The 17,064-nt window shown below is 46.7% G+C and overlaps 1 protein-coding gene across 3 annotated transcripts in view; it reads right to left on the reverse strand.

Annotated features, from left to right (window-relative positions):
- Positions 1-5,236: 5,236 nt before the first annotated feature.
- Positions 5,237-17,064, reverse strand: part of EHHADH (enoyl-CoA hydratase and 3-hydroxyacyl CoA dehydrogenase) — a 37,730-nt gene continuing 25,902 nt past the window's right edge. For all 3 annotated transcript variants that reach the window (XM_029068387.2, XM_029068380.2, XM_007663013.3), the window contains 2 exons: positions 14,529-14,870; positions 5,237-7,216 (listed from right to left, as the gene is read on the reverse strand). In XM_029068387.2, coding sequence (XP_028924220.1) covers positions 5,955-7,216; positions 14,529-14,870 — 1,604 coding nt within the window. In that variant the 3' untranslated portion in view covers positions 5,237-5,954. The remainder of the gene's footprint in view (positions 7,217-14,528; positions 14,871-17,064) is intronic.

The raw sequence follows: 17,064 nt of genomic DNA on the forward strand, positions 1-17,064 counted from the left end.
GTATCAAAGATGGATTCAGGATAGATACTTCCTGTATCCCAACCAAGACTTGTGGAACATCTTCTATTTATTCAGCATACTTGAATTCCTCCCATCGATCACTCAGTGAATGAAATTTATTAAGGGCTTACTGTGTGCAGGCCACTGTACTAAGTTCTTTGGAGAGCACTATAGAATAGATACAATCTCTGACCCCAAGGAACTTACAGACTATAAGGGGAAACGGACATTAAAATAAATTACAGGTGAATAGATATGGAAGTGCTGTGAGGATGGAAAGACTCCAGTGTCTAGGTGATGCAGAATGATTGGGGGAGGTGGCGGGAGGAATAGAGGAAGTGAGGGTTTAGTCAAGGTAGATCTCTGAAAGTGATATTTTAATAGAGCATTGAAGATCGGGAGAATCTGGTGACTACGAATGGGGAGGGACTTCCAGGTCAGGAGGAGGAACCCAGAGGTCATGGGTTCGAATTCCGGCTCTGCCACTTGTCAGCTGTGTGACTGTGGGTAAATCACTTAACTTCTCTGTCCTCGGTTGCCTCATCTGCAAAATGGCGATGAAGACTGTGAGCCTCGCGTGGGACAACCTGATTACCCTGTATCTACCCCAGCGCTTAGAACAGTGCTCTGCACAAAGTAAGCGTCTAACAAATACCAACATTATTATTATTATGTGGGCAAGGGATCAATGATGAGAAAGATGAGATGGTGGTATAGTGAGTAGGTTGAGAGGAATGAAGTGTACTCGATAGGGTGTAGTAGACCAGTGAGGTGAAATAGGAAAGGGAGAATTGACCAAGGTCCTTAAAGCAGATGGAAAGGAGTTTCTATTTGACAAAGAGGTGAATGGGCAACCATTGGAGGTTTATGAGTGACGGAAGACGTGAACTGAGCAGTTTTTATAGAAAAATGATCGGGGCAGCAGAGCGAAGTATGGATTGGAGAGGGGAGAGACAGGAGGCTGGGAGGTCAGCAAAGAGGCTGAGGCAGCAGTGAAGGAGGGATAAGATGGGCTTGGATCAGCATGGAAGCAGTTTGGATGGAGAAGAGGCAGAACCTGGAAATGTTGTAAACCAAGAACCAACAGGAATTGGTGACAGACTGGCTGAGAAACGTGAGAAAGATGAGAAACATTGAATGAGAAAGATGAGTTGAGGATAATATTAAGGTTACAGGCTAGTGAGACAGAGAGGATTGTGGTGGTGTCTGCAGTTTTGGCAAAGTTTGATAAAGGAAAAGGTATGGGTGAAAAGATGAGGAGTTCTGTTTTGGACATAATAATAATAATTATTATTATGGTATTTGTTTAGCGCTATGTGCAGAGCACTAAGCGCTGGGGAAGATACAGGGTAATCAGATCGTCCCACGTGGGGCTCACATTTTTTAATCCCCATTTTTACAGATGAGGTAACTGAGGCACAGAAAAGTTAAGTGAGCTGCCCCAGGTCACACAGCAGACAAGTGGCGGAGCCGGGATCAGAACCCACGACCTCTGACTCCCAAGCCCGTGCTCTTTCCACTAAGCCACGCTGCTTCTCTAAGTTCGAGATACCAGCAGGGTATCCAAGAAGAGATGCAAAGAGGCCGAGGCTGGGGAGGTAGATTTGAGAATCCTTCATATAGAGATGGTAGTCGAAGCTGTTGGAGCGAATGAGTTCTCCAAGGGAGTGGGTGTAGCTGGGGAATAGAAGGGGATGTAGAAATGAGCCTTGATGGACCCCCAGGGTTAGAGGGTGGGAGGCCGCGCAGGAGAGGCCAGAGAGATAGGAGGAGAATCAGGAGAGGCAGTGTCAGTGAGGCCAAGGTTAGATTACGCTTCAGAGAGAAGGGCGTCATCCCCAGTGGCAAAGGCAACTGAGAAGATGGGGACTATTACAATGGAGTAGAGGCCTTTTGATTAGGCAAAAGGAGGTTATTGGAGGCTTTAGAGGAGGTCGTTTCCATGGAGTGAAGGACTCAGAAGCACCTGAGACATGATAGATGAATTCCTAGTTTTGATCAGCTTCTAATTCCTCTGTCTGTAGAAAGCGTCAAAATTACTGATTTTTGGTTCCTCTGACTGCAATGATACAAATGGCAAGCAAGAATTTACTAGCTTCTTTTTTCCAGCAGTTGTTGAGGGCTCGCTATGTGCCAAGCAGTGTACTAAGCTCTGGGATAGATTTAAGATAATCAGGTCAGACACATTCCCTGTCTCATATGAGGCTCACACTCTCCAGAGCTGGAGAGTTGTTAATCCCGGCTCTGCCACTTGTCAGCTGTGTGACTGTGGGTAAGTCACTTCACTTCTCTGTGCCTCAGTGTCCTCGTCTGTAAAATGGGGATGAAGACTGTGAGCCTCATGTGGGACAACCCGATGACCCTGTATCTACCCCAGCGCTTAGAACAGTGCTCTGCACATAGTAAGTGCTTAACAAAAACCAACATTATTATTATTGTTATTAGAGTCTTCTCTCTCTAAAGTACCCCTAGCCCTAGTAATTCTAGCTTCCTCCATTATTCTTTAACACCTGCTTTTAATGTTTTTGTATTAACATTGTTTTAGGTTTTCATGGTTGTCATTATTGGCATACCTCATTTCATAGTCTGCTGGAAATGAAGAGGAAGGATTTCTAGGTAGTGACATGTTTTTTCTAGGCCAGTTCATGTCTCTGCTGCAACCCACCTCTTTCTCAAACACAGTGATTATACTTTTTCAAGAGGAATGAAAAAAACAAACTGGGATGTAGTGAGAGAAGGGAGTGGATATGGGAAGAAGTGATTGAGTATCTCAATTTCAACAGTCAGGATTTTCTTCTTGATGTGGAGAGTTTTGGGGACTACTGGAGATTTTTGAGCAGTGGAATGAATCCATGCAAAATAACATGCTCAAGGTCACACAGCAGGCAAGTGACAGAGCCGGAATTAGAAACCAGGTCTCCTGACTCTCAGATCCACGCTCTTTCCACTAGGCCACGCTGATTTTTCTTCTTGGAAGACAGGGAGGATTCAAAGATAAAGCCAAAAAACTTTGGGCCTGAGGAATGCAGAGGTCAAGTGTGATGAGAAAGTTAAGTTGGTGGAGAGGAAGATAAGGAGTTTCATATTAGACATATTCATTCATTCAGTAGTATTTATTGAGCGCTCACTATGTGCAGAGCACTGTACTAAGTGCTTGGAATGTACAATTCGGCAACAGATAAAGACAATCCCTGCCCAGTGACGGGCTTACAGTCTGAACATAAACAACCATGAAGAGATGACTGGAAGCAAGAGGAAATGCAAAATTGCAGAGGTGGTGAGAGGTCGGGGTTAGTGAGCTGGATTTGAAAGTCATCTCCATAGATGTGGGACTTCAAGCCTAGGAGCAGACGAATTGTCTGAATTGCATGAGTCAAGTGAGAAGTACAGAACGAAGCCTTAAATGATATGACCCTGGAGTGGGATAAGCCAGCCAAAGAGAATGAGAGAAACATCAGCCAGAAAGGTTAGAGGATAGCAAATAGAGAATTGTGGTAGAATTTCAAGGAGAAGGAAATGGTTCATAGTGAAGGCAGCTGAGGAGGATTAAGGCGGGATAGAGTCTTGTTAGCTCTGGCAGAAGGTCACTGGGAACCTGGGGAAATGCAGTCTCAGTAAAGTGTAGAGGGTGAAGAATGGAGTCAGAAGAGATAAGTGGAGGCCGCGGGTGTGTACAACCTGTTCAAGAAGTTCTGACAGGAATGGGAAGAGGAAGTTGGGGTAATAGCTGGATGATTCAAAGAGAAAGGGTTGGGTTTTTTTAGGAGAGGGGAAGTGTGGGAGTATTGGAAGACAGGTGGAAAGGCCCTACCAGAGTCAGCAGTTTAAATTGGTGGTCAAGAAGGGAAGAAAAATGGGCATCTTTCCTATTCTTCCAAACTATTACCGTGCTAATCCAAGTACTTATCCTAAACCTGCCTTGTCTATGTATCTACAGAAGCAGCGTGGCTCAGTGGAAAGAGCATGGGCTTTGGAGTCAGAGGTCATGAGTTCGAATCCCAGGTCTGCCACTTGTCAACTGTGTGACTGTGGGCAAGTCACTTAACTTCTCTGTGCCTCAGTTACCTCATCTGTAAAATGGGGATGAAGACTGTGAGCCCCACGTGGGACAACCTGATTCCCATGTCTACCCCAGCGCTTAGAACAGTGCTCGGCACATAGTAGGTGCTTAACAAATACCAACATTATTATTATTATGCATCAGCCTCTTTGTTGACCTCACTGCCTCCTGTCTCTCCCTACCTCAGTCCATACATAACTCTGCCTGGATTCTTTTTTTGCAAAACCATTAAGTCCATGTTTCCCCGCTCCTCAAAAGCCACGAGTGGTTGCCCATCCACCTCCAAAACAAACAGAAACTCCTTACCAATCGCTTTAGAGCAATCACCTTGCCCCCTCCTAAATTGCCTCTGATTTCTTACTTCAACTCAGCTCACACACTTTGCTCCTCTAATGCCAACCTACTCACCGAATCTCACGCTCATCCATCTTGCCATCGACCTCTCGCCCATGTCCTACCTCTGACCAGGAACTCCCTTTCCCTTCATACCGACAGACGACCACTCTCCCCACTTTCACCACCTTATTAAGATCACATCTCCACCAAGATGCCTTCCCCAACTATGTTCTGATTTCCTCTTCTCCCACTTTCTCCTGCAACACGCTTGCACCCTTTATTCACCCACCCTAAGCCCCACAGCACTTATGTGCATAGCTGTTATTTAATTCGCTCACCTGTATTTACTGAGCACTTACCGTGTGCACAGCACTGTACTAAGCGCTTGGAAAGTACAATTCAGCAATAGAGACAATCCCTGCCCATAACGGGCTCACCCTCCCTGTACACCATGAGCTCATGTGGGCAGGGAATGTGTCTGTTATTCTGTATTCTCTCAAGCACTTACTACAGTGCTCTGCCCACACTAAGTGGTCGATAAATATGACTGATAGACTGGCACAAGTGCTTTTAGAAGATGAGATGGCAGAGGTAGATAGAGGATGTAGATTTTAAGATTAAGTGGGAGATCTTCTTTTGAGAGATGGGCAAGAAGGGTGAGTGGATCTAAGGGTGGAAGGGAGTTGGGGAGATGAGGGAAGATTTTTAAAGAGCTCGTCTGATGGTTTTTCACTCTCTCTGCCGTATCACTCCCACAGATTTCAAGCAAGTTCAGGTTCTGTACACGGAAGAATATGAGGATTAATTCCTCTCATAACAATGAATGAAGGTGAAACACTGTCATTTCCAAAGATTTATTTTTAATGCGTGAGCATGAAAAAAATTACAGCTGAGAGAAACATACAGTTTATGATAGACAAAATAGCACCAATTTCCCAATCAAACTTTGAAATTTCTCTTAGAGGCTCATCTGGGTTCCAAAGACCCCAGGAAATATTTCCTATTTTCTCCAGGAAAGGAAAAATTACCTTTGCTGTACCAAGCTGAGGCCTGCTACTCTTCAGTGACTAGAGGAACAGTGATCTGCTCCTTATCATGAGATTTGCCTCCATCCATACTAGAACTAAGCTTAAAGGAGCCTTTTTTTGGCTTTTACCGCTTAGGTAGATTTGTTTTCTGCGGCTTCTCTACTATTACTTCCATTCCCAGAGCTCCCAGGGCTACTTTTCCAAGAAGCACTTGGCTTATCTGTCATAATAAACTCCCTTCCCATAGATCGGAAAATGTATTTTACTAAACAATTCAGAATCTTCAGAAACCTCTAGCTGACTAGTCTCCCCCCTGACAGATATAGGATTCTCAGGCCATTTGAAAGCTTTTCATTATCGGACTCACCACGTAAAAATCTTGCCGAAGGAATGGCCACACTTTTTGATTCAACTTCCTTCGGATTTCAGTTTCAAACCGTTTTGGTTTTTTAAGGTGCAACTCACGCTGTGAAGCGACCTGCCAGCTTCACCGGCTAGAGATGCGATTGAAAGAGCGGGATTGAGTGAAGTTACAGTTTACTGGCCTGCAACCCCACCATGCTCTTCCATTTGTGCAGAGGAGGGTTTCCCTGGGAGGCCAGCTTTTTCAGAAAGTGGCTGGGCTCTAGCTGGGGGATATCGGGATTGCTTCTGTAATACTTCTGCAGTTTTTCCAGGACGGTGGGCAGGCCAACCGTAGAAGCATAAAACATGGGGCCGCCGGTATGCTTTGGCCACCCAAATCCATTGATGTAAATGCAATCAACGTGTTCTGGGCCAGCCGCTATCCCTTCTCCTAAGATGCGGAAGCCTTCGTTGATGAGAGCATACAGGCAGCGCTCCAGGATCTCATCTTGGCTGATGGGGCGGGTTTCGATGTGGTGGGTTTTCCTATACTCGGACAAGAATTTAGAAAGCCAGGGATCCGGCTTGTGAATCCTACCCATGGGTCTGTCGTATCGGTACCAGCCTTTGCCGGTCTTCTGACCAAATCTCCCCTGTTCACAGAGCATGTCGGGAATCGGGCAATATCTTTTGCGGCCCCGTTGCCGAGCCGGGGTCCCCGGAGCCAGGGTGGGCCCGGTCAGGCCCTGGCCCTGCCGAGATTTCCAACCTATATCGAGCCCGGCCAGATCGGATACTCTGAAGGGGCCCATCTTAAAGCCGAACTCCTCCAGGACCCGGTCCACCTCCTCCGGCTGACTGCCCTCTTCCAACAAGAAATAGGTCTGCTGGACATATGGAAACAACATCCGGTTCCCAACGAATCCAAAGCAGTTTCCTACCACAACCCCGACTTTCTTCATGGTTTTGGCCAGGCTCATGACGGTGGCGATAGTCGTGGGGGACGAGCGGCGGCCGGGGATGACCTCTAACAAGGTCATGACGTGGGCCGGGGAGAAGAAGTGAGTGCCGATGACCCGCTGAGGATGCCGGGTGGAGGAGGCGATCTCGTCGATGTTTAGGGCCGACGTGTTGGTGCACAGGAAGGCCTCTGGCTTGCAGATGGCTGACAGTTTGCTGAAAACCTGTTTCTTCAAGCCTATTTCCTCAAACACGGCCTCGATAACTAAATCCACCTCCCCCAGCTCCTCCAGAGACATAGTGAACCTGGGCTTTGGGGCGGCCCAGCTCTGGCCACTTTTCTGCATTTTGGAAGCCTCCAGCTCCAAGAGGAAGGATACCATTCTACTAGCCAGTTCCAGTTGTTTCTCGTCCTGTTCCACAGCGATCACTGGGATATTGGCCCTCGCCAGAGAAACCACGATGCCTCGGCCCATTGTTCCCAAACCTGAGGACAAGGAAGGGAGATTAATAACAATAATAATTAAAATAATAATCATGGTACTTGCTAAGCACTTACTATGTGCCCAGCACCGTTCTAAACACTAGGGTAGATACAAAACAATCAAGTTGGACACAGTCCCTGCCCCACGTGGGGCTCACGGTCTTAATCCCCATTTCACAGATGAGGTAACTGAGGCCCAGAGAAGTGAAGTCGACTTGCCCAAGGTCACACGGCAGACACGTAGCAGAGCCGGGATTAGAACCCATCTCCTCTGACTTCCAGGCCCGAACCCTTTCCACTAGGCTACGACTGGTGTTAAAGACTGCTAAATACCTCAATAAGAGTGATGCTGAAACAAGTTCTCTGAACGATCATGACATACAAGAGACATTAACCCATGGTGGGGACACCTGACTGGGAACTCCGTAGGAAAAAAGTGAAGATAGTTACTACAGAAACCTCAGACTTACTTACCTCTTGATTAATAGTATTCTTTGAGTACCTACTGGATCCTCCAACCTCTGGAGTCTCACTGGGTGTCTTCCCAATACAATTCAGGCCCCAGGTGAGAGTCCTGCATTGACTCTCAACCAACCACTCAATGAATCAGTCAGTGACACCTATTGTGCTCTTACTGGGTGCAGAACACTATACACAGTGCTTGGGAGAGTACAACACAATAGAGTTGGTTCCCAATACTTTCTGGTTATCTCTGAGAAACCCACGACACAGGATGATTTCACACGAGAGCAGATGTCTGGCATGGAAATTTCATTCTGTTGCCTGATTGAGTAGATCAGCGGGGACAATAGCAGGAATACAAGAAAAAATTTAATATACTGTTCAATCATAATATATTTATGAAATTTAGATTTTCACTACACAATAGAGAAAACTATTAAATGAAACATGAACAAGAGAAATACTATGGTAGTATCTTGACCAATTCTAAATAACAACTTGGGAAAATGAAAGCACTTCCAGATGGAAGGTTTATTTTCCCTACAGAACACTGAGCAGAAGATGAAAATCATCACCGACTGCGCTGCTCCGGTGCTTATGTCGTGAGATCAGATGAACATATTGTACATCAGAGGCTGACGACCCCTTTTCAGGCAGGGAGCCACTTTTTAAGTTCAGATCATGTGGTTTTTCACAGCTCGGTGTCTTAGCACCCTTTTATTCCCTTCTCTACCCACTTCTCATCACTGACCCTAATATCCTTTAAAGATGAAGAAATTAAATGATTTTACATTCCTTTCGGATGACTCTCGGCTGAATTTCTGATTTCTCTTTACACTCCCTTGCTGTGGCTCCTGGCCCTCTTACACTGTCTTACGATGTGGATAAAAATATGCTGGCCCTTGTTCACAGTTATTACTTCTATGATATTGCGTTGTTTTACAAGTTACAAGTTTCCCCCCAAACCTCTGCTTTTCCCACCCAAAGGGAAAAGAGTAGGGGAGGATCAATGACTGAATACCATCAATCTGAATCTTGAATCAATATCAATCTTGAATACCACCAAGTCTGTTGGACTTGGAGAATAGCTCCTTATATTGTTATACTATATTGTACTCTCCCAAGTGATTAGTAGAATGCTCTGCACACAGTAAGCACTCGATAAATACCAGTGATTAATTGATTAAATGATTTATAAAACACCAATAGAGAGGAAGAGAATCTGCAGTACCTCCTAACGCTTGCACTGGGAAGTATCTGAAGCTCTCACCAAGGGCCAGAATGCTTCTAGATAACTGGGGACCTTCCCATAAGGGCTTTGCTCAATCAATCAATCAATCATATTTACTGAGCACTTACTGTGTGCAGAGCACTGTACTAAGCACTTGGGAGGGTACAATATAACAGAGGTAGTCTTGTTCCATCCCCACAAGGACTTACAGACTAGAAGGGGAGACAGATATTAAAACTAGGCATATGCACACCAAGAGCTGTGGGGCTGAAGGTGGCGTGAATAAAGGATACAAATGCAAGTGCAAGGGCAACGCAGAAGGGAGAGTGAGTAGGGAAAATGAGGGCACAGTCCAGGAAAGCCTATTGGAGAAGACAGGATTTTAACACGGCTTTTGGGTGCCGGGGTGGGTAGCGGACTTCGGTTAAGCCTTCTTTCCCCTGACTCCCTCTCCCTTTACGTCTAGGCAGTTGGAAGCGTACCCTTCGGGCAGTCGGTATTCCTCTCAGCCCCGCGGCACTTAGGTACAGATCTGAAATTTTTTTATTTACATTAATGTCCGTGTCTCACACTAGCCTGTGAGCTCGTTACGGGCAGGGAACTTGCCAACCAACTCTTTTGCAATGTACTCTCCCAAGCATTTAGTTCAGTGCTCTGCATCCAGTAAGCTCTAAATAAATATGACTGACTGTAGACAAGCAAGATGCTTCCTGTGGATTGCCGAAGTATTTAACCTGTCGGTACAGCTCGGCATTATTTAACATCTCTGTTATTTCTCCTACTCTATCCTGATCCTCCTCGACCGCTCAGCTGCCTTTGACACTGTCGACCACCCCCTTCTCCTCCACACCTTATCTCACCTCGGCTTCACGGACTCCGTCCTCTCCCGGTTCTCCTCTCATCTCTCTGGCCGGTCATTCTCGGTCTCCTTCGCGGGCTCCTCCTCTCCCTCCCATCTTCTAACCGTCGGGGTTCCTCAAGGGTCAGTTCTCGGCCCTCTTCTGTTCTCCATCTACACTCACTCCCTCGGTGAACTCAATTCACTCTCACGGCTTCAACTCTCATCTCTATGCAGAAGACACACAGATCTACATCTCCGCCCCGTCCTCTCCCCCTCCCTTCAGGGTCGTATCTCCTCCTGCCTCCAAGACGTCTCTACCTGGCTGTCTGCCCGCCACCTAAAATTCAACATGTCCAAAACTGAGCTCCTCATCTTCCCTCCCAAGCCCGGTCCTCTCCCTGACTTCCCTGTCACCGTGGACGGTACAACCATCCTTCCCGTCTCTCGGGCCCGCGACCTCGGTGTCATCCTTGACTCGTCTCTCTCGTTCACCCCACACATCCAATCTGTCACCAACGCCTGCCTGTCTCACCTTTATAATATCACCAAGATCCGCTCTTCAAGAACCGCTCTTTCCTCTCCACTCAAACAGCTATCTTACTGGTACAGGCTCTCATACTATCCCGGCTGGATTATTGTGTCAGCCTCCTCTCTGACCTCCCTTCCTCCTGTCTCTCCCCACTCCAGTCTATTCTTCATTCCGCTACTCGGCTCATCTTCCTGCAGAAACGCTCTGGGCCTGGCACTCCCCTTCTTAAAAACCTCCAGTGTTGCCTATCGACCTCCGCACAAAACAAAAACTTCTCACTCTAGGCTTCAAGGCTCTCCATCCCCTTGCCCCCTCCTACCTCTCCTCCCTTCTCTCTTTCCACCGCCCACCCCGCACGCTCCGCTCCTCTGCCGCTCACCTCCTCACCATCCCCCGTTCACGCCTATCCCGTCGACCCCTGGCCCCGTCCTCCCGCGGACCTGGAATGCCCTCCCTCCTCACCTCCACCAAACTAACTCTCTTCCCCTCTTCAAAGCCCTACTGAGCGCTCACCTCTTCCAAGAGGCCTTCCCAGACTGAGCTTCCCCTTTTTCCTCTGCTCCCCCTTCACCTCCCCACAGCTAAGCCCCTTTCCCCCCTTTCCCTCTGCTCCTCCCCCTCTTCCTTCCCCTCCCTGCCGCACTGTGCTCATTTGTATATATTTCTGTTAGCCTATTTATTTTGTTAATGAGGTGTACAACCCCTTGATTCTATTTATAGTGATTAAGTTGTCTTGTTCTTGTCTGTCTCCCCCGATTAGACTGTGAGCCCATCAATGGGCAGGAATTGTCTCTATCTGTTGCCGAACTGTACATTCCAAGAGCTTAGTAAGTGCTTTGCACATAATAAGCACTCAAATAAATACTAGTGAATGAATGAATGAAAGCTCGAGTCCTGGCACTGTTTGGTTTAATTGAGCCAGACTCCGTAAGCTACTACCTTAAAATGGTCCCTAAACCTGAAACTAGATAAACTCTCTACTTTCTCTGAAAGTACGCCGATTCACACAGGCACACACCATATAGAAACCGACAGAGGCGATGGGGCATTTGGTAAACTCTTTCAAAAAGCCTTCTGGCACTGCTATCCTCCTCCCTCCACCTTCAGTATTCCTGGCGGCTGGATTGGAAGTAAGGTGGGCCCATGTCCTTTACTTCGATTGACTGTTGCTCTTATTTAGCCGGCACTCGGGAAATGTTGTTAGTGATGACGGTAATGAGGAGAATTGGTGGACTGCATTATCTTAACAATCACTTAATGTTCTTCTTGGAAGAGGAAAAAAGGGACTAGAGGGAAAAGGATTTTGGGCTAAAAAACTAATTTTCCCAGAAGGCAAAGGGCTGTTTCCTGTTTGTAAAAAGGAACCATAAATATTAAAGGCTCTTTCGGAGAGTACATTTTCCAGAAGATACGGGGTTCCTTCCTATTTCTATCAGTCAGTGGTAATCATCAAGCACTTACAGGGAGAGCACTGTACTAAGCGTTTGGGAGAGTATAATGCAGCAGACTCAGTAGACACAATCCCTGCCCACAGGGAGTTTACAGTCTGGAGGCGGAAGAAGGCATGAACTTGCTATTGTTTTAATGAGATGTTCATCCCCTTGATTCTATTTATTACTATTGTTCTTGTCTGTCCGTCTCCCCGGATTAGACTGTGAGCCTGTCAAAGGGCAGGGACTGTCTCTATCTGTTACCGATTTGTCCATTCCAAGCGCTTAGTACAGTGCTCTGCACATAATAAGCACTCAATAAATACTACTGAATGAACTTAAATTGATAATTTAAATTAAGAAAGGGGACATAATAGAGTGTGAGGACAGGCGAAAGGAGTTACAGCAAGGCTTCCCAGAAGGCCTTTCCCAGCCCTTCCTGCAGCGGAAGCCTTACCTGGACATTGCCAAAGATCTCTTGCGGTACTATTTGTTTATAATTGTGGAATTTGTTAAGTCCTTACAATGTGCCAGGCACTGCTCTAAGGACTGTGGTAGTTACAAGATAGGTTGGACAGAGTCCCTGTCTCATGTGGGGCTCACAGTCTCTGTCCCCATTTTCCAGATGAGGTGCCTGAGGCCCAGAGAAGTGAAGCGACTTGCCCAAGGTCACACAGCAGACAGGTGGCGGAGTCGGGATTAGCCCCCCAGGTCTTCTGACTCCTTAGCCTGTGCTCTTTCCACTAGGCCACGTTGCTCCTGTCTTTCTGCTGCTGCAGCCCAGCTGTTGCTGTTGTCAACACCCAACTCCCCTGCTGCGAGCCAAGCAGCCTTTGAATCAGGGCTAAACCCTGACTGGGCCCCTCACCACATAGATTCATGAATCCATCGGTCACCTGACGATGTCTTACGGGAGAAGCTTGGGCTGGACGAACAAGGGCCACAAACGAGGGCCTGGAAGTCAGGAAACCTGGGTTTCAGATCCAGCTCTGGCCCTGGCTTGCCGAGTGACCTTAGGCAAGTCCCTTAACCTCTCTGGGCCTCAGTTTCCTCCTCTGGGAAAGGGGGTAAAAGCCTGGTCTCCCTGTCTCTTAAATTGTGAGTTTTCTGTGGGACAGGAACTGCACATAGCACAATGCTGTAGCACAATGCTGTAGCACATGGTAAGCATTTAATCAATTATTGAGCACTCTAGAGAAGCAGCGTGGCTCGGTGGAAAGAGCCCGGGCTTGGGAGTCAGAGGTCATGGGATCAAATCCCGGCTCAGCCGCTTGTCAGCTGTGTGACTTTGGGCCAGCCACTTCACTACTCTGGGCCTCAGTTACCGCACCTGGAAAATGGGGATTAAGACTGTGAGCCCCACGTGGGACAACCTGATCACCTTCTATCCTCTCCAGCCCCTAGAACAGTGCTCTGCACATAGTAAACGCTTAACAAATGGCATCATTATTACTGTTATACTGTGTGCAAAGCATTCTACTATTTGGGGGAGTACAATTCAACAGAGTTGATAGACATACTCCTGCCTTCAAGAAGCTTCCAATCTATGAATTTTCCCTTTCCCGCTAATTCCACTCCTATTTTTTTTTTAAAAAATGGTATTTGTTAGGTTCTTACTATCAGTACTATGTGCTGGGGTAGAGATGAGCTAATCAGGTTGGACACAGTCCATGGGCCACATGGGGGCTCACAGTCTAGATCCCCATTTTACAGATGATTATACTGAGGGAAAGAGAAGCGACTTACCCAAGGTCACGCAGCAGGCAAGTGACAGAGCCAAGATTAGAGCCCAGGCCCTTGGTCTATCAACTAGGTCACGCTGCTCCTCGCTGATTAAACTATTGCTTGCAAATATTACATAATTGTGAAATAGACGCTGGAATGCTTAGTGCTTCTGCAAAACAAATCCTTTAGAAGTATCAGAGGTTGTTGACCCATTGATCTCTCTGGATATGTCTGGGCAGGGTAGGAATTCAAATACTCACTGGAGACACAAATACAGGATTACCAGTTTCTAACAGAGAGTCATAGAACTTGGAGAATGAGTGTGAACTCAAACTTCAAGCTGGCAATTTTCATTTTTCAAGAGAGTTCAAATAGGTGAATGAAACGGCCCCTGAGGACAATTAGTCCAAGTGTGTCTCCAGCTCTTTAGCTCTGGTTCTCTAGGGTTTCATTTCCAGGCGAAGTTTGTTCCTTCCCTGACAAGTCCAGCAATGGATGGGCGGAGTACATTACCTCATCTCTTGATTTTAGGACTCGTTTATTAGGGTTCAATAATCATTCTGGGGAGATTCTGGAAGCTACAGATCCGTTCAGCCAATTGTGATCCAATGATTTCTCACCATTAACACATCTTGGGGGAGAAGTCGCATAGTTTAGTGGATAGAGCACGGGCCTGGATGTCCGAAGGACCTGAGTTCTAATCCCGGCTCCGCCACTTGTCTGCTGTGTAACCTTCGGCGAGTCACTTCACTTCTCTGTGCCTCAGTGACCTCATCTGTAAAATGGGGATTGACATCGTGAGCCCCATGAGGGATAGGGACTCTGTCCAACCCAATTTCCTTGGATCCACCCCAGTGCTGTACAGTGCCTGTCACACGGTAAGTGCTTAACACCTACATTCTTTTTCCCTCTGTGCCTCAGTTCCCTCGTTTGTGAAATGGGGACTAAGACTGTGAGCCCCATGTGGGACAAGGACTGTGTCCAACCTGACTGTATCTACCCCACCGCATAGAACAGCGCCTGGGACATAGAAAGGACTTAACAAATTCCATAAATTAAAAAAGACAGAAGTTATACAGACTATCCTTTATCCTTACCTATTACAGCTGCAGACCGGATGGGTTGAGCTGAAGAATTCTTCCAGGATGCTCCAGAGGAAGTTGACCACTTGTTGCAGATTCTTTGAGCAAAGAAGAGATACTGAAGTGCTTTTGCTTGCCCCGAGGTGTGAAGATATTGAAAAAGATCTTTCTCCTTCTCAATCCCTAGGGGATAGGGATACTGCACGGCAGCCTGGACCGCCCGGACGCAGGCTTCTCTGGAAATACACCCGGGGAACTGCTTCCTCATCTTCAGGTAGGCTTCGCTGAAGATGGAGTCCATGTTGGGCAGCTCTGGAACTTGTTTATTCATGATCCGACGAGACTCTGTGGGTTGACCTGGAAGTGGAAAGAACAAAATCAGATCCCACGAAATGTACCTCGGAAGATATGCCATCAGAGAGAAACCGCGGAAAGAACGACGGACTGGAAATCAGGAGACCCGGGTTCTCGTCCCATCTCTGCCACTCGCCCGCCGGGTGTGACCTTGGGCCAGTCACAACCTCTCTGTGCCTCAATTTCCTCACCTGTAAAATGGGGATAAAACTCTTCCTCTTCTTAAGTCTTAGAATGTGAACCCTGGGTGGGACGAGGACTGTTAGATCTGATTATCATCTATCTACCCCTGCAATTAGCACATCTCCCCCTCGAGAGTGTAAGCTTGCTGTGGACCAGGAATGTGTCCACCAAACTCTCTCCCTAGCACTGAGTACACTATATTCTGCACACAGAAAGTGCTCAACAAATACAACTGACTGATTGATAAGGGCTTCAAACCCAGAATAATAATGTCCAAAGTGAACACAATGATAACAAAACAACAGTTCGGCTGAGATTTTAATGACACCCACCAGGGAATTTTAGTATAACTGTAACCAAAGCAGCTGCAATACTGTTTCCCTCTGTATATGCACTATCATTTCCCAACCCTTAAAATATTCCCTGTTTCTGACCCTGATTAAGATCAAGCTGTACCACATCTTTGGGAGGCTTTGTAAAGTAAGGAGAGAGCAATTTCATTTCATCAGACTACATTTCATAGGAATCCTGTGACAGCTAATAAATCCGAGAACCAAATTTAGATCAAAATGAGTCCTCTGTGTAATTTATAAGCATGAATTAATTTCAGTCTTTTGAGCTGCTTTATAGCAACAAATTTTGTAGAATTTTCTCAGGTGATCCCGCATCTCTCAAAAGTCTTTATATATTACTGCCTCAGATACATTCCGTGTGCAGCAGGAGAATAGCATTTGGTATATTTCTTCGATCACTGATCAGACCAGGGCTTCTTTAAATAATCAAAGACGGTTGAAACTCATTACCTGATAAAGTCAACTGTCCATCATCTGGGTTGACTGCCAAGAGGGAGAACTCGGAAATATAAAATCGGATTTTATCCATTAGGTTCAACTGCCTTCTCCCCAAATCAGCAAAAGCATGATGGGAAGCAATAATGGAAAAATGAAGCCCACAAAAGAAAGCGGGAGATGGACAGAAAGAGTGATCATATAAAACCTGACCCTGTTCAGCCAAATTAGGCTGTCAAGGCAAGGTCAGATGGGTCCCACTAAACCTCCCCCAATCCCGATGCCTGTCCACTGCTAGCCTGAAGGTAGGCAGGAGGATAAAGGAGTTTAAACGCGCATCTAAATGTTCTCTTTTCTTTTGATTCTTCTTAACCTCATGAACAGTGGTTCCTCAACAACCTGGCAACTTCATTTCCTAACTCTGGGCACAGAGTCTAGGGTTTTCAGTTACACCTGTACTCAGGTACGTAAGGACGCGGGGTGGGGGAGAGCGTGCAGTAACTGGATCAGGCCAGAACTCCTTCCAGGTGAAATAAAAAGCCCTGCAATAATAATAATAATAATGATGTTGGTATTTATTAAGCACTTACTATGCGCAGAGCACTGTTCTAAGCGCTGGGGTAGATACAGGGTAATCGGGTATCCCACGTGAGGCTCACAGTTAATCCCCATTTGATAGATGAGGTAACTGAGGCACAGAGAAGTGAAGTGACTTGCCCACAGTCACACAGCTGATCAGTGGCAGAGCCAGGATTCGAAACCATGACCTCTGACTCCCAAGCCCGGGCTCTTTCCACTGAGCCACGCTGCTTCTCTACCAAATAGCTGTTCAGCCACAGAAATTATTTTGCTGTGTGGCAGGGGCCTCTTAGGGATGGGCCATGAGGATCCAGGACAGGATGTAAGCTCGTTGTGGGCAGAGAATTTGTCTGTTTATTGTGGTACTGTACTTTCCCAAGTGCTTGGTACAGTGCTCTGCACACAGTAAGCACTCCATATGACTGAATAAATGAACGACAGGAAGAGAGCTTTTGTTGTGGGGGCAATCTGGGCCCTTTCTCTGGTGGCCAACTCACCCCATGCCCATCTTTCCCCTTCCTCCACTCTCCCATCCCCCTCTACCAACACCCCGGAAGAGCTTCCTGGGCCCAGAAAAAGACAGACCTACAGAAGAATCAACAGAAAAAAAACCCTCGCCGTAAACTACGTCCACAGAAAATCTGTTC

Source organism: Ornithorhynchus anatinus, chromosome 1 (genome assembly GCF_004115215.2).
Source record: "Ornithorhynchus anatinus isolate Pmale09 chromosome 1, mOrnAna1.pri.v4, whole genome shotgun sequence".
NCBI classification, from domain to species: domain Eukaryota; kingdom Metazoa; phylum Chordata; class Mammalia; order Monotremata; family Ornithorhynchidae; genus Ornithorhynchus; species Ornithorhynchus anatinus.